A 25,751-nucleotide genomic window follows, 5' to 3' on the forward strand; every position below is an offset into this window, starting at 1 on the left:
CAACAGATTCTAACCTAAATAGTTCTAACAGATGCAGTGAAGTTGTCAGTATGTCGTATACCTACAGCTTGTTTTGTGAAAAATAAAAGCTCCTGGACCAAACTGGACGACGACAACAGTGCTTTCGTAGAGAATTTCCCAACGTTGTGACCGGTGGAGTCGATTTTCCGATATAACCAGCGAAAAACGGTGGATTTAACCTTAAAGTGTGATGTGTGCAAGTGGGTTCTGAGTTTCACTTCCTTTCGGGAATGGACACGAAATAGGTAAGTTCAGTAAGATCTCCTGTAATTTAAATATGCCATCTTCTGAAGTGGTAGAATGCTCAAGCGTTGATGTCGGTGTGGCTGACCACAACTGCATTCCATAACAGTTTCCACTCGTCCAGACGCTTCAATTCCTAATTCCTGCTAAACCCCGTTAATATTTTGGGACTGTTTATCGATTTCCCGGTCACGACATTCTTTACGCGTTTCATTCAATAACGCACTTTCGACATTTGGGTTTATAGTTTATGACCGAATTATCTCCGGCCGGCTTCAATCTGTTGATGGATTCGACTTGTTTGCAAAATTACTCGCCGGACAAATTCAGACGATTTAATTCTTCAAGAATGTAAACATATGTTTCATTTAGCTCAGACTCGCCCCTTACCTCCCACCTCCTTCTGCATTGTACTACCGGCAAATGTGACTACTCATTCTTTGTCATTCATCTAAGTGTACATGCAGTCCGACCACTCATGGACACCAAATATGCAAATTCTTCTGACAGCTGCATGTTCATTAACCCAACAACCACACCGAAAACTAGTAAACCATTTTCACATTTAGCTGGCAGAAATTAGACTATTGGGCTGACGGGCTAAATGAAACAAGAACCTAAGTGACAAAATCCTCTCCAAATTTATATGCTAAACTCATACTTACATGTTTTGTTAACTTTCAGTGTTGAAACTTCTTAACTGGGCAATTGCACAATGCATACTAAACAATGACATACCTGGGTTTTTCTAAATTGGAGGGGACGTTTTTTATAAACATTATCAAACAAAAACCCCTAAGCTGGTCACGTATATTGTATTTGAGCACAGTGACCTTCGCTATTTAATCATTGCTACACAAGAGTATAAAAATATCCGCGTAAACACAAATATCCCAAACATTCCCTGCATTCAATGACGAAATATGCATGTCCTTAATCACCCTCCATATACACAGTGAATTGAAAAAAACCAATACAGCCAGACAACGAATTATAAACACATTTGCACTGTCTAAAGATTATAAATTTATTCCGCAAAATAGAATTCCCGAGATGTGTATCGAATAATCAGGTTTTAGAAATAATGCCAGTTTGTATGAGAATGGTAACGTTTCGACCATATTTAGTCTTCTTCAACGTACTGAAATATTCAAGAGCACCATGTAAGGTTGAAGGAATTTTCTGCTGGGGAAATTAATCAGCTGATTAAGGCAAATTCAAATCGTCTAATTTTGTACGTAACAGGAATTTTCAAGACCCCAATTGAAGTTTTAGAGATTTTTTGCCTCCATTTTCTTTCCTCATTACCAAATTTTCAAAAATTTCTATTGTAAATTTAAGCGGATATCAAAATTAACTTTGCAGGGCATTTTAGAGATTCTCGAGATTTTTTTTAAATCGAAATATAAGACGCCAGTTTTTGCATCGTGAAAATTGGGGTGCGTTTTATATTCGAAGGATTACGGTATTAAGGATTACATACATCATTTTTCGCCGAAAACTTGAAACTTCTCATTTTTACTAATCTAATATAATCTAAATTGGAAAAATTCGAAAATTGAATAATATAGAGGGTTTTGTATTTAAAAAATTACTCTCACGGCTAAACTTCCAATTCTCTCAAAGTATTTCCAAAAATTTCGAAAAAATTATAACGCAAACCTCGGCTACGCCTCGCTTTGTATTTTATTTTATTCGCAATTAAGTTACGATTTTTTCGTGGATTTTTTAGAGTCAAAGTTAAAAAAATTATGAAGAAATAAATAACCATACCTCGGCTACGCCTCGGTTTGTATACCACTTTATTCCTAATCATGACTGAAACTTATAATGGTTCATTTTCCAACTTTCTAAAATCTATCAGATCAGACTTTCGAAAGAAATTGAACGCAAACTTTGGCAACGCCTCGGTTTGGATACTATTTAATTCATAATCATGACTAAACTTTATCATGGCTCATTTTCCAATATCTGTTGTTGCATTTTTTGCATTGGGGCGCGTTTTTTACTTGAGGTGCCTTTTATAACAATAAATCGATATAAATCAACTCAAACTGATCCAAACAGCGTAATGGATAGAAAAAAAATCCAAATTTGGTGTCTCAAAACACTTTGAAAAATGTCACTTTGCCAATTATCAATTTTTGGATTACCTCCTTTAACATGGAACAAGATCCAAAGCACTCATCATAAAAGAACCTTTTGCAGAAGACGTTTCAGACTTGACTACCCTCTGAATTTATATTAATATTTTCACAAAAAACTGTTTCTTGAATCAAAGACATGACTTGAAACTTCAAAGGGCTACTGTGGATGAGTTTTTAATTGATTTCACGATATAAAACATTAAACTAATCTGCGCTGCTGTCTCGATTTGGGGCTAAGAATAATTCGATGCAATGATATCATTGTTGACAAGTTCCTTCTGCAAACATTGCAATCCACATTAGTGTTTGACAAAGCTGTCGAGGTGGACTAAATCTTGTCGAAACGTTAGTGTTGTGTTATAAATTTGTTTGTTGTAAAACACCATAAATAGTTTAAGGGCTTGGAGCGATGCTTGCCGACTCTCATGCTAAACAAACTGTAAGAAAATTCGAAAAATTGTCCAAAATATTTATTGGTAATATAATGTTTTAGTCTAGTTTTTCAAAATAAGGTAATAATAGAAACAATAAACATACAATGTATAAATAAAAAGAAGTAATACACTTAAACATGTATTGTATATAAACAAACTAATAACTATAGTTGAAATTTGCTTTCTTTGGGTAATAAGACACCTCGCTGCCATATCCGCTGAAAACCCGACGACAAAATCAATTTTTATTTATTTCAATAGAAATAAAATGTTGGTTCTCGGAAATGTATCCGGTTACATCAAAGTTGGTGTTATTTCAATCATTTTTATTTTGTTGTAAACAATGTGCAGATGCAGCTTCTGTTGTGGTGTTCCACGATCTAATTTCGGAGCGTTAATGTTTTGTTTATTCACCAGTCAATTATATCACCTTAAAAATAAGATTTTTGGTTTTATTTCAGACGTATAATTTCATTCTATACAAGCAGAGAAAACTGTATAGAATTTTTCATGAAAGTGCACTTATTCCATTAAAGGCTTCCCACATCGGAGCTGTTAAGTGAATTTAATTTACGAACTATGCATTCACTTTTATTTCTGTATGAGATAATTTATGACATTGAATTACGGAATGTCTTGATTTGATAGACAGACAGTGAATAAAAAAGAGTCATTGAAGATGTTCTTGGAAAACTTGGTTGATACGGGTACGATACAATTGTTATTGTTGCAAAAGTTATAATTAATTTATCTTATCTAATTTTTCCTGTGGTCTTCGGCGTTGAGCGTGCTTGATTCCCACACCATTAAGTTCGTATCCCTGACAGCTGTCAAACCACAAGATTAGCATTGATTCACATTGAAGGTACTTGAAGATTTCTCTTCCTCCAGTGTTTAAACTGCATCGGAAACAATTGTGTAAATATTTTTCCTGTGATTACAACATTCGCCTGGATCATTTGCTTGATGGTATATTAATCTTGGCATGAATGAAATGTAAATCTTGCATAAAATCGTCTGACGCGTGACGAGAACACATTGATATGTGTAGAATCACAATGATAAATACGACCATAATTCGATTTTAAAAGCTGTATACTTTGAAGCAGCTTAAAAATCTTCTGTAATTACGGCAAAAACAGTGATGTATGCAAGAATGAATTTTTAGCGGCGGTATTTAATAATGTGTTGCAATACATGTTTCTTAATAGCATTGTGTTGTTGGAGAGCTTACCCCACACGATGCGCTTTTTCTAAAAGAAAATGGTAAACACAATAGGAGACATCTTTAGCGAAATTATAATCAAAAAGCTTCACTATTTTGCGACTGTGTTCATTAAAAGCACTATCGAAACGGATGTCTGTACAATCAAGCAATTGTTGCTTTTTGCGGTTTTGTTAATGGTCATGAGTTGACCACGAATGATCCATGAAGTGACTTGTTTTTACCATCTTTTCTTATCCACTGAGCTTATCACTAACATAATATTAATAAAATAAACATGAACATGCGAATTATGGTCCACTACCGTTTGACGTTTCGCAGTATATGAAAATATAGTTACTGGCTTTTGCATCGATTTCGTGTTAGTTTTTGTGGCCAATTACAGCCAATTATCTGTCCAGTTTCAATTGGGATAATTGCAGCTCACGGTTTCCATTTTTGTTTGAAACTCCACAGGAACGAAACTATATCATCGTCTCAGCGGTTTAACTTTCACTTCTGCCGACAATGAGACCTTTAAATTTATCGCGAGAATTGTCGGATGCTCTTAAGTAGTGTAAAAACAGACTTCTCAAGGACTGAAAATGGATAGAGAAACCAATTGCAGTATAAATGACCTTGCCAGGGGACAAATATTTTGATGGGGAATGGCAGTTCGATATTTCGGGGGACAGCTAGTAATCCAATGAATTTGAAAGAAAGTGTCTTTTCTCTCTGAAAAAACTGAAATGTTGCAGTTGCCATACGGCTTCACATCTTTTGGGGGCTTTCAGTAGTATCATATAGTTGTTGGTGGCCGTTGATTAATAATTCTACATAGCGCGGGTATAACAGGTTGCAACTTGCATCCAATCGTATCATATGATGACTAATTTTGGTTTGGCGTATTTGTTGAAAGCAGCTGTCGTTTTTTCTATTTCCGAATTTGAAATTTAGACAAAGGCACTCCATTTGCAGGTGAATAAAATAAATGAAGTGAAATAAAAAAAACTTTATTGTGCTGTATTATGAGTGGTGTATCCAAGTAGAAAAATATTTACTTTGTAGTTGTCTTTTGACGTTTTGACTTACAATTCCAGGCTCATAAACATATTATTAAGCAAGCAAACGTGAACTGAAAATGTTTAAAATAGAAGTTGCGTTGTTTTTGTTGCGGTTGATAGTTTAGTGAAAATAAGAATGAGGTTGTAAGTAATTCGATGTGCATGTGTTTCAGGTCCCATGCCTTGAAGTTCCTGGAGAGCTTGTGCCGCTATGAAGCGGCCGCTTTTTACATTATTCGTGGCTGTGGCCGCTGCCACGGCATTGACAGCAGCCGCCTCATCGAGTAGCGACATTGTCAAGACTTTCACCGATGCAAAGGTTCAAGCATTCAACCATCTTGTTGTGGATAAAAACACGGGGCGTGTGTATATCGGCGCTGTGAACCGTTTATATCAATTATCACCAGATCTTGACTTAGTTATATCTGAACAAACGGGACCAGAGATGGATTCAGATGACTGTTCGGTTCTGGAATGTACATCGGCGTTCAGCAAAAAATTAACCGATAATGTAAACAAGGCTTTAGTGATCGACTACACAACAACGAGATTAATCTCCTGCGGGAGCTTGTTCCAAGGAATATGTTCAGTTAGGAATCTCGACAACATATCAGAAGGGGTTAGAGAAATAAGAGAGGCTGTTGTGGCCAACAATGCGACGGCTTCGACGGTGGCGTTCATAGCACCAGGTCCACCGAATCCTCCAGTTTCCCAAGTGATGTACGTGGGTGTAACGTTTACATTAGGATCACCATATCGGTCCGAGGTGCCTGCCGTCAGTAGTCGTTCTTTGGATAAAGACAAAATGTTCACAATTGCTCAAACTGCGGTGACCACCGGAACCAGAATGTTCGTCAATTCTTTAGCTAGAGAACGTTATCCAATAACTTACGTGTACGGGTTCGCTTCCGAAGGCTTTAGTTACTTTTTAACAACGCAGATGCGACATACCGGTTCCAATCAGTTTATAAGCAAACTAGTGCGTGTTTGTCACGATGACGAAAACTATTATTCCTACACGGAGATACCGATGGACTGTATCAGCGAAGCCCAAGGAGGCCGCAAATACAATCTAGTGCAGGCGGCTTACGTGGGCAAGGCCGGATCTGACCTAGCTGCGGACTTGGGTATCACCGCTCAAGATGATGTGCTATTCGGAGTGTTTAGTGAAGGTGACCCCGTAATCGCGAACAAACCTTCCAATCTCTCCGCATTGTGCGTTTACCCCCTGAAAGCCATTAGGCGGAAGTTCATGCAGAATATCAAGCATTGTTTCAGTGGCAAGGGTCAACGTGGATTGGACTTTATTTCACCCAGCCTTCAATGTGTGCCCACGGTGAGTATATACCTATGTACGTTTATATACGTATACGAATACACATCTGCGATTTGCGCACCCCCATGGCGGCGAAGCGGCACTGCCGCTCCCGGTATTGATCGGTCGTCGCCGGGACCTCGCTCGCTATGCTAGACCCTGACTGACGTCTCGCTCCAAACGCTAAATTCTTACTATTCCTTCACCTTCGTCCTTCGATCATTCATCTGTTTATCAAACAACACACTCCACCCTGACAATTCCCAAAACCACCTTGCCGCCATCTCACAACTCACTTTTTACCTTTTCCTGAAAGAACTACATGCACACCCAAAAGAAAGTGAAACAACCACATCCACATATCGTAAAATGCGCATATTGTTTCACTGTTTCCGCAATGACCCACCGCCAAAAGGGTGTTTCCTACAAACTTTATGAATTGTGCGATAATGCAAGGATGAGTTGTTCACATTTTGAATAGAATCACATGTATTTGCATTCAAAATTCCTCAGCAAACATTGTACGATGCTTAAAATCCGATTCGATACATTACGTGTATCGTGATTTTTTTTATTCATTCAACCCCTAAGAATACTAACATTTTCTCAGCGAATAATCGGACGTGTTGGCGGCTAAAGAACGCTCAATTTGGACGAAACTTTCCAAGAGTTTGTTTGCTAAGCAAGCAAAGCCTTTAATAAACTGTCAAAATAGAGTGGTTATGTGAAATTATTTATATAAGCAGACATAATATGAATAACTACAGCCCATTCTGTTGATTTGATTGGTTTTAAACAAAGGCCTGGACACTCCTTAGTCCTACGTGTTTTTTGTCTGTATTTCCATTTTTTTGTTGTGTATATTTTTGATTATTTGTAAACACAGGCATAATCCTGTGATCGGTGCAAAGCCTGAACATGTGTTCATGAACGGGGGGTTGGAAAGTTTAGCAACACGTCGAGCTCAAATATCAAGTGGAGAGCAATATTATCAGCATCCGGTGTTGCAGAACAAAAATGAAAAACCATATTTTAGCATTCCCTATTTAGATTTAGACTACGAGCCTCTTTTAAGTGACACCATCTTGTATCAATATTAGCGTAGTAAATAACAAGAGCCCAGGACTTGTGTCTGTGCGGAGCACCCATAAATTATAAAAGAGGTCTTATTAGAATTACTCAATGTAATTTATTGTAAATTTTAAGTTCCGTTGTTAAACTAGGTTCTATTGTAATTTACGAACATACGTGTTGTTAGGTCACTGTTTAAAAGGGACTTTGGCACATTTCTTGCTGTTTGAGGACACAATAGTAATTGTCATTTGGAACTGATAAATTGTTTTTAGCTCGAAAGAAGACAATGTGTTAGTGACATTTTGCGCAAAATGTATTTTATATTCGAGTAAAGCTTTAAACACGACCGACCCTAGCACAGTAGATGTCATTAAGGAGTGTTGCCTGTTCTTTCATGATATATGGACCTGCCAGTGGCCAAATAATAGAATTGTATCGTATACGGCTATCATTTTGTTTCCAATCTCAAGTCTATTATCAATCATCGACTTATTTGTCCAAGGCCGCAATTACGCCATTTTTCACCCTCTAAACATAAGTTTTTGCATATTTGTGTTTCAAAAATACGTACCTGTTGCTCTTCGACAGCGATTTATTCTTTGCTCTTCCGGCATTTACCACAATTTCAAGATCGGAACATAATTTTCACACATTTGGAGATGTCGAGACGTTTTATCAGTTTCTCGTCACGTAGAACGGCACAAATGTGGCTCCATTTGATGATTTGATGTTAAATATCTGATGTACTCTTTGGAGCGAGCAAAGCTGGTAATTTGCATTTTTTTTTGTTGGGAATGAACGAAAATAGCTTTCGCGTTGAGGCAATGAGACAAGCATTATTTACTGCCTCTGAATAATGCAAAGCTGAAGCATTCATATTTTTTCCAAATTAAAAGAGACAATTTGATGGAGATAACGTTGAGCTTTTCACACAAATTTGGTTATATCTAAAATCAATCCGCGTTACTCGATTTCTGAATGTTTATGTATAGCACTGGAGGAGTTTTTTATTGTGCCCATTTCTGCAGGTCAAATTCTACGAGTTTATGAAACGCTCGTAACAGAAGAAATCGATTCCAGTGGAGCTGTAATCGTGTAATACCCATCAAACATTTTTTGGGGCGTACAACACTCAATTAGCGACGCAGCTTTGAGAGATCGCGAATTTTTTGATTACAGCTCTATTTCTGTAATTTAACCTCTTCATAAATAAAAGAGTTACATGATGAAATACCACCTTTAAAATTCCGTGTCTCCTAAAACATTGCATAATTATACTCCACGTGGCGCCGTGATTCTAGTGAAATTGATGAAACACTCGGTTAGTTTTGTCATTGTTTTATAACGAACAATCGTGGGTTTCTTCGTTTCCGCCAAGATCGAAGTGCGAAAACGTTACACCTTTAGAAAGTCTACGATCTAGTTACTTTGTCTTCCTTAAGACGAATTTAAATGTTAAATTAACGGCAGATAGAGAAAAATAGCAACTCAAGAATGTATATGAAACCCGATGTCACGTATTGGGATCAGATTACGAGATGGAATTTACATAATTTATAATTTAATATCGACGAAAAATTGTGATCTTTCATGGTGATGCAGGCGAATAGAAATAGCGTTTCAATAATTAAAACGTAGGAAATGTCAATGACCGGTGGTATTATCACGTTTCGTCGTCTGTAGAATCCGGGCAAATAATTAGAAAAGTTGCGAGTCGATACCCGGAGCATCCACGGTGCATATTTTTATTAGAGAGGAGGACTAAATTTATATTTATTCACTCTTTTAATAAAGTCGTCTTTTTAAATAAATGTATCGGAGCGAGTCAGTTTTGTCTGTAACCTATGACCTGTTTTTCATTTTGTATCTTTAACGTTTTCGTGTAATTAAAGGCGTAAAGAAATTTTTTGCTCAGTCGAACAAACTATAAAGCGATATAAGATTCTCAAAGGATATCCATTATCACGGCGCCACATCCTTATCACTTAAAATTGCATTAAATGAAGCTGGCGATTATCTGAAATGTAGTTGTCTGTTTTTTTTTATTTTCTGTCGTTCGTATAGTTGACCCGAAGCGCTGGTTGAAAATTTAGTCTACTACTAATCTCGTCTTATTTAGCAAAACTACAAATATATTGCTTTAAAGTTTCCTTTGATAAATTATAGTGCCGGCTTTTGCAAGATTTACCCATGATTTTAACCTAAAGGGATTATCGTTTGTATTGGAGTATCGCTTCATGCAGACATTAATTTGTTTGAATCTCTCGTAGTCCGTGGATTTATGAAATAAACAATCTAAATCTTACTTTGAAATTTGAGCTGGTATTATTGTTTACTGTGGTAACATCAACAAGAGCATGTCTGTGAGGGAAAAAAGGAGATATTAAAATCGGTTTGACGTTAAGATAACTTTTGTTATCTACAATTCTAATTACGTGTTTTTGATGGGGTTAGAGAAATATTTATTGACAAGGATTTCACAATGCTGTTAGTCATACGGCCACTGTTTTGCACATTACGTGTCAACAGATTTTATAGAGTGACAAATAGCAAAAATCGTGTTAATTAATCCGCGTGTTTGCGGTAAAAGTATTGCAAAATTTTACATTTGAAAGCAACTGGTACACATAAATGAGGCGTCTTCGTTTTGTTTACACATTCAAGAATCAGTGAAAACTAGAGCAGACAAGGGAATAATTGTTGTCTTCTAAAGAGATAAAGTTAACTAGATGCCTGGCCTGATTAATGTATATTTCAATAACAATAGTCTTGTGACTAGATTAATTATCATGTTAATGAAACGAACTTTGTGAAACAATAAAAGTTTGAGAATAAGATTGCAAGTGAACGGTGTAATTAACCAAATGGTCTTGGATTATACCGACACTACTAAAAGAGAATTATCGTGCTCCCGTTAATAAACTATTTAGTTTCGATTTGATTTTTTCATTGACCGGATTCGTGGACAATGGTAAAGTTGCAACACTGCTGGAACGGGATGGGTTCGTGAACCGATCAAGCTTCATGTTTCTCAAGAGATCACAGTTAGCTGTTACCTCTGATAGACATGAACACTGTTAAAATTCTTCGGATATTGGTATTCCAGTGTTCAGCTGCTTAATATGTGTCAAATTAGCAAAGGATGTCTATTTTTAAAAATTGCGTAGGCTAAATAAGTCTTTCGTTTAACAGGAAACGAGGCGATATAGAGTTCGTCACGTTCATCGACCGTAACGCACTAGTTTTATGGAACTGACTATACCTACCTAGAAAGCTAACGAAAAAAACGCTTGAATTTTTCGAAAATACGCTCGAAACGTATCAGACGCTGGATATTTCTGTTTGCACAACGTGCTTTATCCAAATTGGACAGCATTACATTTTTTACGAAAGACGGATAATATAATATTTTCTCTACATTCGAGATAAGCTTTAAGAGCTGTTACGATCTTTGAAAGCACGCGCTTTGTATAAAAACAGAACTATTGAAATAATAACATTGAACAAATCTCACAGAAACACGAAACTTCAATGAACATAAAACATGTTTTTTAAAGCCTTGTCTTTGTACCGATATTTACTGAAACACACATTGTCCGGAATGTCCACTTTACCGCTGGTTAAATATTTTAAGTAATACACAAAAGGTTTAAATTACTACGAACAAGTACTTCATTCAATTAGAGATGATTTAACAAAGGAACAATTTAATCATGGATGGTATTAAGTCTAATAACGCGTGCATGGAGACACTGTCGACTACAGTATTTTACAGAAACTTCTCCATTTTTAATGTTGATTTATTGAACACTTGAAGTACCTCGGAAGAATTCTTATTTCTCTTCCACGCTTAATGAATTTCCAAACCTTGAATGGTCAGAACCACCTCTATTATAATATTGAAGAATTACTTTATAATGAAGCCCATGAAAATATTGTGTTAATAAAGCAAACAATTGTATGGAATTATTTTCTAACATCATTGATTTTAAACCTCAAATATTTGACAAGTTGTTTCGCCTCTGTTAGCTTCGATTTCAAGTAATTGGTTTTTATTCAAACTTTCTATAGTTTGTTAAAAATAACATTTAAGATCAAAGTTGCACGGGTAGAAATTAGAAAATCTTTGAGTTTGCAAGAAAAATTGGCCAGAAACGAAAAACCTGGATCCCAACCGAAATATTAAATACATTACACGTCACCGCCGAATGCCAATTTGCATGTTCACCATTCTAGTCATAATTTAATAGCGTTATCAAGTTTTTTTTATCAGGGAAAACAACAGGACAAGGGAAATACAACCGCATCTGGTGGCTACAGTTTCCAGGTGTTCACGCAAATGTTCGCATATTTAAGTGGCACCTATGTGTCATAGTCGCACGTGCGAAAATAGATAAAGAATCAGAATTTGATTATCATTATTTGGTCTGAGCTATCATTTTTTGTTAAATATTAACATTTTCCTTAGCATGCTCTGTTTATTGATTTTGTACTCTTTTTATAGTTCATACAATCTGTTTAATTTCCTTTATTCTTGCCATTGATTCGAAATTCGTCGCTTACAAATTGGAAGAAAGACAATGTAAATCAATAATAACCAGCACAATGAAACATTTATTTGCATGCAGCAAACATCGAGTTTATTTTTGGTCTAAAACAGAATCGGATGTTTAGATTATCTTTGTTTTTTAAACATCTGTTACAAAACTTCAGGTTAAGGTCGAGTTGGGGTCCAATTAATTGGCGTCAATTACTTTTAATTAAAGAATCGAATTTGGGCGTGTTGTGAGTAATCAAGTGGAATTCGAATTTTTACTATTAGAGCATTCATCCCCGAAATGAAAATGTGGGCCTTTTATGGACTTGGCCGGTCAATTTTCCTGCTAGTCCAGCGATTCCGAAGTGAGCCAACTATAAGCGCTCTTGAAATAAAAAGCAGGCTGGCATGATGCCTCAGGAATTTTGATAAATGATGATACAATTTTAAGCAAGAATGAAGGAGAAGTTTTTTACGCTCTAGAGTCTGGAGAGATCCCTCACGAGGGAATTTTATGCACGACATCCACCGTTGTGAGGTACAGTAGCTCCTCGACGTTATTAGTGTGTCAAAATACAGACTGGGCTGTGAATAATTACTGACGCCTTTAATCTTGAATGGTACGAAGGAACCACCTTGCGAGTATCACATTGTTTTCTACAGGTTTTAATCAATAAATCGAATTGGCGGTGTCTGTTATGTTTGTTTCATACACTGCTTCTTTGTTTGCAACGAACATGTGTTTAAACATTTGTTTACTTGAGTGTTATCATGCATTCCATACGATGGTGTCCTATAAAAAGTACAGAGTTAATGCAAAGAAATGTGATTCGTAAACATTTAAAAACGGAATCAAGCGTGACATGACGTCACGAGAAATTTTTCCCCGGCAAATGATGGAGGATTTTAATTTTTGATTATAAGTTCCATGCGGCCATTAAGCGCGGCTGTAACGTTATGGTCATAAACTTTTACCGTAAATTGCTCATCAATTTAATGTTACATCGCTCCAGCGATTATAAATGTTCAAAATCTATCAACATGAAAAAATCAGTCCTAATCGACTTTGTTGTACTCTATTTACTTTCTTCTGTTTATCTCTGATAAAATTCAACCTATTTCACATGATCGATGCTTCAGAATAATGTTTTAACCAAACTTGCATGTTTTATGGGAGATGACTCATCAAAATTTTATTTTTCGTGTAACCTTACATCTAGCGTAAAATGATCTATGAATAATTTAAAGAGACTTTATGTGTTGTGGTATTGTTTTTTAAAGTGAATTTAGCCGTGTACAACAGGCTTAATGATTTTTCAATTTAATATGGGCGCGGTTCTGTGCGAAGAAATTTAATTAAACCGAGAAAATATAATTTTGGTGGTTTAATTAATTAATAATAATTCAATTATAATAGTAATTGAAAAATAGTGATGATATCATGGTAGATTAAATTTAAAAATTATATCCTAATTGCATTTTCCCACCAGGATGCTTTTTTCATCGCTAATACCGAAATCGGAAGGAATTTCGAGGGGCTAGGAAACAATTTTTAATTTTAACAAAATTCTGTGGTTGAGTGAAGACCGGACTTTTGATCATAATAAAAATTACCAGAATACTCAAAATATAAAACGATACACGATTATGTAGCAAATATATACTTGAAAATTCGTTACTTTGAAAGCCTCTCCAACTTTATCGAGAATAAACTACAAAATGTTAAGTTAAGAGGCTCTCAAATATAGTAAGTGGAGAAAATCCTGGAAAGGTTTTATCAAAACCGCCTTATAAACTTGTGGCTATCTCAACGTTTTCTTCTATTATTGCGTGTTTGCGATATGTTTTCTAAGAAAAATTTGATCTTACTAATCATTAAAAATATAGAGAATCGGTTTCTTTGTTAAAAATATAACGATTTCGTTTTTTGCTGTTGGTGCAACGGGATTTTTTCCAAACCACACAACATACAACAAATTAAATCAATATCGTTCCCTCGTGATCACTGAAAACATTTTCCAACATGTTATTTCAAATCGTAAAAATTAAAATGCTTTCAAGATCTTTATCGCTACAAAAAAGTAATCTCTTGGTGGTAAAAAATACCGAGACCTGTGTTGTCATTATCGACGCCCTAAAGAGAAAATTAACTGCTTGAAAATTGCGGCGTACAACCGCTGAATGCTTCTAAACAAATTTTTCGCTTATCCAGTTTCCCGTTTTCTATCTGTTTTGGGTTGAGATGGCACTAGAAAACGATTTTAATTGCAGCGTTAAACTTTTGCATTGATAGAAAATTTTAATGCGCAGAAAATTCGAGTTTGGGGGCAAAATATAGCAGGAAACTTGAGATAACTGCTCTTGACACCAAATAAACCCGAGTTAGAGGGAATTTCGAACAGTGGAAGTTCGAAATGTGCAGAAAGTGTGAACTTAGGGCTCAAAGATCTTCGTATCCGAAATTCTGACTAGTTACTTGAAAAAGTCTTTTTAAAACATTTAATCATTGCCTTAGGGCGGCCGTTTAGTTTGTGACGCAGATTTATGAATTTTGGTCCCTAGTATATACCAAGTTTAAGTTTATGTATACGGCCGGTGTGCAGTGTTTTCCACCCCCTCGCTCATTTAATTAGCCCCGAACCGAACATGTAAATCTTTGATGCTTCGAGAACAGTCTGAACTTTTGACAGCCTTAAATTTAGCCGATAATCAAAATTTCGACGTTGCAGAATATGTAATTTATTTTTCGAGAAAGATGGAGACTGCAATCCGGTGGCTGGCAGTTTTCGTGGCGAGATGACAAATGAGCGTCAAGAACACGGCCCCCAATCTTATATCACAAAATTTTCATCACATGGACCAAGATGTGGTCATATGGTGATTCGTCTTGTCAAAAAAAGACAATTTGACACGAGTTCTAGGAGAAACATAAAATTTTACACTTTACCTCCTGACGTTAATTTTAGCGCTGTAGGGAGTAAAATTTTTACGCCGTAAAAGGAGCATTCCTGGTTTATAATGCTGGGGAGAAGAGGGTTGTGCGTTAAAAGTTAACTTAGCATAGTTATGAGTAAAAATTGGTTTTGAATTTCATTGGACGCCGCAAGGTGAGATTGAAGGATTTAGCAGTGAGTAATAGAGGCTGCAAAATTTTGATTTTGTGAATAATTTACGGTGTCTTGCCGGGAGACAATTCCATTTCCGTTGGTGTCTTCTGTATTAATAATACCGTATCCGTGACACTTCCTCTATGTAACTCTTAAATGTTACGGTTCTTTACATTAAGCATATTACGCTATATCACAGAAACAACATGTCGGGTAGTTATAATATGTCTACAAATCATGCCGCTGACGTTGCCACAATACTGCAACTGGCAAGCTTTAGTTTATTTTTAACATCATTTCCAATACACGCATTCATTAATTTCATTTAGTGTCTAATAGAGGTTTTTCTTAGCGCATTTGTGAACATTTTCCTCTACATCTGTTTAGTGCTGTTAGCACAGGTGATATTAGATGCCTGATTCTTTTGTCCGAGGTCTTGCGGCCATACAAATGCATGGATTCTCACGATCCTGAACTCGCATCACGCTGTATTATTTACAGTCCACATTAAGGTCGGCGCACAGTGTCGCGGAAACGGCATCGTTGAGATGACCTCTCGTCATAATAGAGTTAGATTTCTGCAAAATTCTACTGGGTCAGAATGTATCGCTGTGTAAGCAAGCAAGGTTGTTGAATGCCGAATGATTTAATACCTATTTCCACGTCTGTGGCATTTAATTGTGGGATTTGGCGGCTTCAAACAAAGAGAAAGTAGCAATTGGATCTTCTTTTGTTACTGTACCAACTGTTTATCTTTATTTCTGCGCATGCGTCCCGATTGAAAATTCCTGCGAGTATCGCACACTTGACTCTAATCGGCCGATGGACAACGTAATCCGGATTTTTATAAATCCGGTGCGTACGAGCTGTGCTCAAATGTGCTCTTCTCGGGTTCACAAGACGACATTTTGCGCTTTTTACACCAGTCAGGGTCATTTATTAAAAAAAAGAGGCTGACTCACACTGGGTTGGGACGAGCATAGGCGAATCTCGCTCTTGAGGAGATTTTATGGGTTTTGATAGATCTTTTTGGAACGCTGGAAATTCCAAGATCACAGTAAAATTTATGGATCGTACGAATTCTTTATGTTATGAAATTCCGCGAAAAAAATCAATTAGAAAACATTTGGAAATCGAACTCATTTCGACCAGTTTTATGCAAGCGCAGAATTCGCTCCAATATTTCCACGTTTTATTTACAAACGAGTTTATGGCATTTAAGCGTCGGAGTTGTTTATTTGTGTATTTCTAGTACCTTAAATACTTGAAATCAAATTGAGAAAAACAAAGAAAAACGGCGGAAGTTGGTTTGGAACGAACTATTGATTTGTTTTTTGCATTCTAAAATTTTTATCAGCGCCATTCAACATTCATTCGTAATTTCCCAAACTGTCGTCTTTCTAACGCGGCTAACTTCTCGGTCTTTGAGGTCAATTTCTTTCAAATTAGGATAAATTCGACGGACCTGACCGTAGAAATCGATTTCTCAGGCCTAAATTAAGCGACGACCGCTCATTCAATTGTTGGACAAAAAGTGACCCTTGGAAAAAATATGTGGCAGGTTTTGAATTTTTAATGATTTTTTTGTTCTGTTGGCGCCGATACTCCGAAAAGTGTCATGATTTTAAACAATTTTGATCCAGATTGTGTCTCTTAAAAAGTTTACGCAGACTTATGGTCCACAGATGTCCCATTGCTTAAAAATATTGAAGTTTTTATAAAAATAACGCCTGGGAATAATCGCTTAAACCCAACGTGTAATTGTTTTGTACCTTGGGACTTCCATTAATATTTAAAAAGTTGCTAGTTGGAAGTGCGTCAGTGAGTTAGATGTCACCGTAATTCGCTAGAGTATTTCCGTCTGACGTACTGTTTGTTTCCAGAAATTGCAAACCATTGGAGAAGATTTCTGTGGGTTGGATGTGAACACACCTTTGGGAGGAGAGCAACCCATCGCTTCTGTTCCCGTGCTCATCTTCACCACCAGGTTGACGGCAGTAGCCGCCACCTCTACCGGAGATTTCACCGTCGTCTTCGTAGGGACCGCCACGGGACACCTCAAAAAGGTTAGTTGCCATGTTCTATTCCCTTAAAGATCTTGATGTTACCACAGATGCTATTCCCCTGCAGTCGAAATTGCCGACTGACGTTATATCTTCTCAATTACTTCCAGTTCCTCCTTTACGAAACGTGAATTTCCCGTGATCCAATAAATAAAGTAAAAGCCCATTCGTAAACCGACAAGTACCCACGATGGCTGATTTTACTGAAATGAAACGGCTATGGCGGTTTCGCCGAGTATATATCGTTAAACATAGCTAATATGGAAAAATCTATTGTAGTCAAACTCATTTTCCACGTCAAATACGAAACAAACGAATTCGAAATTATAGCAAATATTTACTTGAAAAATATTTACTCTGAATTTATGTTTATGACGATTTCGATTTTCGATATTCAAAACTAACGTAGAGCTATGGTTACCTTCATGCACTCGTTTATCATTGTTTTATTGTACCAGTGTGTATGGCAAGCGGGAGAAAATTGCTTTTTAGAGCAGATTTGTATGTGAATCATGTATAAGTGTTTCTTCCAGCAACCCAAAATGTATGATTGTAATTGGATTTAAACTTACGAAGTTAATTATAATCTCGTATACACAAAATGTTTTTCCGTTATAAGCTTGATTAAATTGATCTAAGCCAGCGGTTCCCAAGCTCAGGTCGCGACCCAAATTAACATTAAACTTTTCCAAATCATAGACCATAAATAATCCACGAGCGACTGTATTGATGATTTAATAAATTTTTCTTGTTTCGTATTTATAAAATTTTCAAGGAACCTCCTTCGCCCTGTTTAAAAATTAAAGAGCTGTGTATATAAAACTACCCTCGAATTCACCACCGCTCCGAGTGTATCCTTTACTGCAAATATACCCCCAACTCTCTATTTGAATTTCTTGTAAATAACATTAATTTATTAGCGGACTAAATGATGTGACAGCAGATCTGTTTATTCCAAATTGGGTGAGGATTTTGCGGTTACTTAGGTTACTTTAGGTTCATTGACAGCTTCCAGAATCGAATTTAACTGCAAGATTGATGTATCACCGTGCTACAGCGACACGCTGGATTTTTTAGGGAAATTATAACTGAATCTGACAAGAGGAGGTGTTCAGCCATCCGCTTACCATTTTGTTAATATGTTACTGCGGACGATGACCGGGAACGCACTTTTAAGCCACTGTTTTAAATTGTTCTTCTCTCGTAATTCTCTATTTCTTTCGATTTAGTCTGAATTTCGAGATAATGAAAAAAACTTTGAGCCTGGTGATTTATACTTGCCCTCGACAAGGTGCAGTGTTTTTATATTCCATCAAGGAGATAGTGTCGGAGCTAAGCATTTTAAGGATCCGTTTGTATCCGTGCAGAAAACGGATCTGTTTATCCACCCAACTTCTACTCGATCTGGTGATCATAAATGTACTTCCAGTTCAAAACTACTGGTATATTGATGGATACAAGCGGATCCGTTTTAAAATGCTAATTTGGGTGCTATTATTTATCCAAAACCTGATTTGCGACGAGCACACATACTGTGTACACAATCTGAATATTAAATGCTTCGTCTTTAATTAATAGATTTTTTATCCCAATCATAAAAAACGACGATCCTGACTGTCCCAATTTCATTCGGGTACATATTTATCGCGAAATTAATACACCAGCAAAAACGGAGTACACGCCAACAACATTTTTTAAGGGCGAAATCGAATGTTTACTGTTCATGATAGTTTTGAATATTAATGTGATGTACATGCGATAAACGACACTTGTAGAGGAAACATGCACAGATCTAGGGCTTCTGACCGATTAAGTGGAAGATCAAAGAGCGGTTAGCTAGCTATTTTTCACTAACATAATAAACACAGTAATAAATAGACTCGTAGTTTTTTCAGATATCACAATTTAATAACAATTGAACTGGAAGTGGTCAAACATCCTCCGCTCGGGACTAAACAAGTGATTTAATCAAATTAATAATAAACTTGTGAATGCAGTTTCTATATTTTACTGATAACAATAATGATTGAAATTATCTTATCGCTGTTTTGCAATTTCTTTACTGAGAATTCTTTGCTAAACAATAATTCGTTTGATCTACGAAAACAGTAATTATTTATGAATTCCGATGATATGATTTTCTCGGAATTTATCACGTTTCAATGAGTGAGTGATACATAAGCTTTATTACATCGAAATAATTATTTTAGTGATTCACTGTTTGCTCTGAAAATTGGGTTATAGAAAGGATTTGGTTGTTTTTTATTCGATAATATGTAAACCTCAATGGAAAAGAAATTTGTTAATTTCAAGGTGAATTTTAAACGTTAGGTAATAAAGTTTTGCACGTCATTGTAATTCAAGTATAAATAAGTTAGGAGTGGAATGAAATGACTTACAGCTTATGTAACAATTTCCGTCACCTCTATACGCGGATGAATGAAAATTTGTCAACGTAAAACGAGATTTTTTTAATTCTCTCTAGTCACGTGAATTCGTCGACCTATTTACCATGTAGAGCGGTATCTCACATTAATATAAATCAATAAGTGTAATCAAATCAGTTTGTTGGTATTTGTGGGAAATTAATAAATAATATCCGAAAATTGCTGACCCGGTTTTGTTATTTCTATTGTAGGTGACGCTAGGAATTGAATATTCGTCTATCTTTTCAATTTGAAATTCAGTATTGAAATAGCAGCCCTTGTAAACAAGATTGTACTAACAAGGGAAGTTTGACTAATATTGTTATTCAGACTCAATAGAGTAGATGATAATTATTATCAGCAGGCCGAGTTAAAATAGCGTCCAGAGTTCCGCTCGGAAAAATTTTCTGTGAAGCTTTTGATACACATCTGAATGGTATTGTTCTCATCTGTTCTGGGCGTTTGAATTTTTATTAAATTAACAGAATACCAAAAAATATTGATCCGACGTGGTGGTATGATGAATCATGAATCAGAAGCTCTTACTAAAATTTTAATTACTAAAACATGTGCTGCTTTTAGTGGTATAGTGGAAAGTTTCAGCCCTGCTAAGAGTGTTACAGTTATCAGTAACGTCGTGTAAGACGAATTTCTAATCTCTTAAGGCTTTTGTGAGTTTTTGTTTATTGTTTTCAAGATGACTTAGTGTGTGGAAGAGAGTCGACAATGGATGAGTTCTTGCCCGCGTCTCTGAAGTTTTCAGAGACTTGTTCAAAGTTACATTTTGCAAACGTTTTGATAGCGGTCTTGAAATGGCGGAGTTTTCATTGATTTTCGTGTAAATTATTGGGATTTCAGGAAACGTGATCAGAAATTATTAATATAATGCGATTTAGATATTCAATATGGTAAATGATGAGGGTTATGCTAAAACGTATAGGTCGTGTCTATGTGACTTAATATTGATGACTTTTGCTCTGCTCGGTTGAGATGTTTTATAAAATATCTTCCTTTGGTTATTAACGAAAGATTTATTCCAGTCCGCCGGGTTTTTCTGAAATGAATGGTTATTTTCAGAGGCACAATCTGAATTAAATAAAACAACGATGAAAAAGTCCAATTGAAATAAAAACTGGACGGAATCGCAATGAATCTCTGCAACATAAAAAGTCTATATATTTTTGTAAACGGTCGACTGGCTTTGGAACTACCCTATCCTTACGTTACGTGGTATGAGCTTTATCGCCCCTTCCTCTATCCCTTTGTGGCATATAAAACTCCGGGGGAAAACTTGAAAGTAAAGGGACGGGTCCCCTACTAACAATGTCACATTAATCGAAACAAAGTAATATCGATGGCCTAGGAAACACCTAAGAGATTGTTAACGCAGAACTTGACGTATTATACTAGTTAATCTCCTCCATCTTTTAAAACTTTAATCCTGGAAACAGCACGTGCGCCCTTTAGATAAAATCAAGTCGATACATTTTTTTAATACATATAAAACTTAAATTGCCCCCAAATTTCAAACGATTTAATCTCATTCGGCGATAAGATCTCCACTTAACAGAGATGTGTTTCGCTGTGCAATTTTATCATCATTAAAGTGCAAAGATGCACTTAGCATTAACTCTTCATTGTGAATTTAATCAAATTTTTGCATTAACTATGATTAGACCTGAAGCTCGCTAAAAGCGATTCTACGGATTAACGTTAGTACTCATTTTTGAGACACGTGCTGTATCAAAAGCACTCACAACAACTACGTGGATTTTTAAGATATTAACACTACAATTCCAATTTGCAGAGCTCTTGAGAGCTGAAACGACTCAACACTGCTAAATCATTAAATCTGGGGAATGTCTTTGATGATAATATTGTCGAATCTTCTCATTATTTTCATACACGTCAGTGCTAAGATCTAATCAACAAATCAATGACACTCTTGGAGCTGCACATTTCTGGCAGCCTTCGTCTTAATGTCTTATTTTTTATCTTGAATAAGACAAAACGAAGCGAGCTTTGTGTCTATCCCATCGACAGAGAAAACGTACTTTTCTTGACTTATTTGCGCGACACATTTCCCTGGGATTGACTGTTTTTTTCGTCGAAAGCAAGTGCGTGTTCCGGACTCCGGGATTCTAAACGAATTTACCAGAGAGTGCCCCATGACGTTGGTTTTGTAATTCGCAAGGTCGCAATTACGAAAAACTTCCGATTGTAAATAAAGATTGGAAGCGATGTTGGTGGTGAAATCTGAAAGCCTGGGAGCATATATCAACAGGGGACAACGAGCTACCACCCGCTATCATATTGTCTACCGGATACAGCACCCGGAAGCATCTACAGCTCTTAGTATTCCGACAAAGGTGTCATTTTCACATAATAATGTTATTGTATTAGAACTTCTTGGATATTATAGCTCTGCGTCTTCGAGCACAGTCTTTACACGTTTGAAAGGAACCCGTTAAGAAACACAATTAAGTAGGATTGTTTATTTTTAATGTCGCTACGTGAAGTCGAAATTTTCACACACGTGGTTTTTAGAAAATTAAGTAACCTAGAAAAAAAATGGCTTGTTCATTATTAATTTCACACAATAAAGAGCCATATCTAATTTACAAGCGCAATTATTTTAAATTATCTAGTTTCTCTAATCAGCGTTTTTCCATGCTTCATTGGAAACCATAATATAATAGTTTGAGCTGAAACTAAGTTCCCGTTTTTTTCAGCCGCTGTCCAATTATAAATGAAACAGGAACTTCAAACAGTCCATAAAGACAGCAGCTTAATTTCAATAAGATTACAAGCAATTTATTTCTTTTTTACGAAACATTGGTTGGCAGCAACCGCGTAATTTATTTTATTCGCTTTCTTTTTACATACGCTAAATATTTTACCTCCTGAATTCTTAATAGATCGAATAAATCATATTAAATTCCTGCAGGACCGCAGGAGAAGTCAGGACGTGGATTTAGATTATTTGCTCATCCTTTTGAGATTCTCTGTTTTCACAAAAACTTGATTATCGTATTTCTGCAATTACCAGCTTTTCAACAATGGTTTTAATTAAAAAACAGACCGCTTTTTGTATTTTTTATCAAGATTAGAAAGTGAGCGCTTTACAGAAGTGTGCAATTTCGCTGTGGGAACCAAACAATTGACACATTGTTGAATTTAAAATCGACCTTCATTAGTGTGTGCTTTTTATGGAAAGTCGCATAAATCATGTTAGTTTTTACCGAAATATTGGCAATATCAAATTTATTGAGTATTGGCGGCCACGCATGAATCATTTGTTTACTTATTGTATTAATCCAAGTCCGAGTTGGTAATAAATGAATATGCAAATGTGAAAACATGTCGCAATAGTAAAATAATTACGAAACCAAATTGAAACTGCATGTTAATGTTGACTGTCAACCGATATGACTAGGATATTGGATATTTTTAATCGTTAATACATTCCGAGATTGTTTCTTTCACCGGTCATATTTTTTCTCGGTTTTATTCAGAAGATTGTTTATGATTTTCAAGTCGTCATAAATAAAACAACAGTAAAAGTCGGCGGACAAGATTGTGTCACAATTTATGAAGCGACTTTGTCTTGACTAATTTCACACCAATGGCGAAAATATAAGTCCGTTTGATTTTTGTCCTGTCAAGAAAACGCAGAGGTCTTCGGTGCGTGCTAATAGTTTCGACAAAATTGCTTATTTAAAAACTCCGCACCCCATGGCTATTCACTGGTAAAATATGAAGAAACAGACGTTTGGAGGGCGGATGTGACCTACGCTCTCCACCAGGCAAAGAATTGAATCAGCCACACTTGTGCTTGTCTATTATTTCGCACCCCTCCTTGCGATGTCAAATAGCAGTTTATGCAGGAGGCGGTGGTGCTGAATGCTGGCAGTGAATGCATAATTCTAGACACTTTTTCGTTTTCGCACCGAACTCACATATGGTACTACGTTTCCAATTGTACGGTAGGAAACTGATAATTGCGGTATGAAACGAAGGGACAAAAGAACCTTGTCTGTGGTATTAATAAGAAAACACGTAATTTGCGATTGGAAATGCAAATTTTACATATAATCATACACTTTGTTGTATAAATAGAAGTCCGGTGGATGTTGCAATACCAATCATTACTTAAGTCACAGTATTAATTAAGAGTCGCAAAATAATCACAGACAACCTAAGCGGTAAACACGTCATTGAGGTGATGTTAGGGATACTGAAATTACGATAATTGCCGCCGTGAAAGTAGCTAACGAAAGGACGGTATTTACTTCATTGAAGCCGGAGAAATTCACTGACAAATTTATTCAGTCTAACCAAAAGAGTACATTCGTTAGTCCGGAATTCGCACCGTCGGTGACATTCTTAAAAAAAATGATAATAAATCAGGTTGCATATGCATTTAGGTTACCATCACCATCATCATAAACCGCCAAAGAAAAACCCCTGTTTTTGTCTTGCGTCTGTTAGTTGTGTTTTAATGTTTCCATTTTTTTAGAGAAAACTGACCCTTTTCGCCCTAAGAGATTGCGCATTTCAATTACCCCCGCAAAAATCTAGTAAAGGGTTGATAATGCTTGGAATTGTCCATATATTAATTATGTAAAAGCAGGGGTGCACACGTTGAGTGGAACGTTACCCAGAATCCTGTATTGATTATCAATGTAGAGACAAAATAATCACTGCAGCAGACATCTTTTCTTCGCCGGTAAAAATATTCAGCGATCGTTAATTTTGTTTTTTCGGGGGATGTACTGGCTGTTTATTGTGTTTTATTTTAAATTCCACAATATTAACGACTGCGGAAAAAGTTGTTCCGGAGTTGTGGAGTTCTTAGTAATGTATACTTACACCTTATCCATCTTTCCGCGTGCTAAATGTCTTTTTAAAAAATGTATCAGACTACAGCGAGTCGTAGTTGTTGAAAGTAAATAATTCCGTAGGTTTGAAAGCGGTTTTACTCGGTTAAAGGAAATCATCTTTGCCGAGGTAGGTAATGAGGCAGTTTAGCTAAAAAATTGTTCATGTTAATGGCATCCTCTTTCTTGGTCGGCTTTCAATGTTTTCTGTCGAGATCGCTCGTTCGTTCCATCGGAAATGAATTTATTGGCATATTTAATGAAAATTTGATTTGCCGGAAAATGGCAAACTCATGTAGCCGTTTTACATGAGTGTATAAATGACGGGATTTTTGTTTGGGGTATTAAAAGCGTCACGAAACTTTTTCGATATTGCATAATAATGTCCAAAGAGAGTGAATATCTCATTTTACGGTATATTGAACATTGCGGTAAATAACATATGAAGCAAATCAAATTATCTGTTAGTTTTTGTGCCACCTTTCTTCACAATAAATCGATCCGGTTTCATGTTTTCAATTGATATATTTCTTTTATAAATATTTGACATAATTTAAGACCATGCGCAATGGTTCTATTGATTTTGAACAGAGTTAATTGCAGGATTTTAGTGGAAGTTTTTTGGTGTTTGTATTTGGTGGAACCGCATAGTTTAAAAAAGTAGTTAAGGGCGTTGCTACCCTTGCTTGTCCAGGGTTGCCAACAGTGATAATTGCTAGCTGTAATGGGGACGGCTACATCTGTTTACAGTTCTCAAGATCAGGCAGGGATTACATCACGATTACGGATAGCCCCCCTTTTCGAATACATACGCTACATATTTCAATTACACTTGGTTTACATAACGTTTGGCTTTTTATCACAAAGCTCTCATTATCAGAGTGATAATTCCCTTTCCGGTGGACTTTCAATCTCACACCCCCGTATGAGATTAAAACACGAAATTTATGTTTTTTTGTACAATTTTAATAATAGTCTCAAAGCAACTCTATTGAATGGAGCGAGACTTCAATTTCATAAACTATTGTATTGACGGCGCACAATCTATTGTATCAGTTCCCACTATGCAATTTTTCATTTCCAACTAATTTTATACTTCGCCGTGGCGTCGTTGCACTCACTCACTTTTTCCCTCCAAAATTTTCAGACGGATTAGTAATCAAGTTGGGTTTACCAACTGGACCGAGGTGTAATGAGTTATTTTCTCCGTGCTTACTCACACCGAAACCTCACAAT

The 25,751-nt window shown here is 36.2% G+C and overlaps 1 protein-coding gene across 1 annotated transcript in view; it reads left to right on the forward strand.

Moving 5' to 3' along the window:
* Window positions 1–25,751, forward strand: part of PlexA (plexin A) — a 39,437-nt gene continuing 13,686 nt past the window's right edge. The window contains exons 1-3 of the mRNA XM_088047783.1: window positions 1–266; window positions 5,287–6,449; window positions 17,030–17,212. Of these exons, the coding sequence (XP_087903909.1) occupies window positions 5,325–6,449; window positions 17,030–17,212 (1,308 nt within the window). The 5' untranslated portion in view covers window positions 1–266; window positions 5,287–5,324. The remainder of the gene's footprint in view (window positions 267–5,286; window positions 6,450–17,029; window positions 17,213–25,751) is intronic.

The sequence above is a fragment of the Gnatocerus cornutus genome, chromosome 10, assembly GCF_029298725.1.
Source record: "Gnatocerus cornutus isolate USDA-ARS CGAHR chromosome 10, icGnaCorn1.1, whole genome shotgun sequence".
Lineage (NCBI taxonomy): Eukaryota > Metazoa > Arthropoda > Insecta > Coleoptera > Tenebrionidae > Gnatocerus > Gnatocerus cornutus.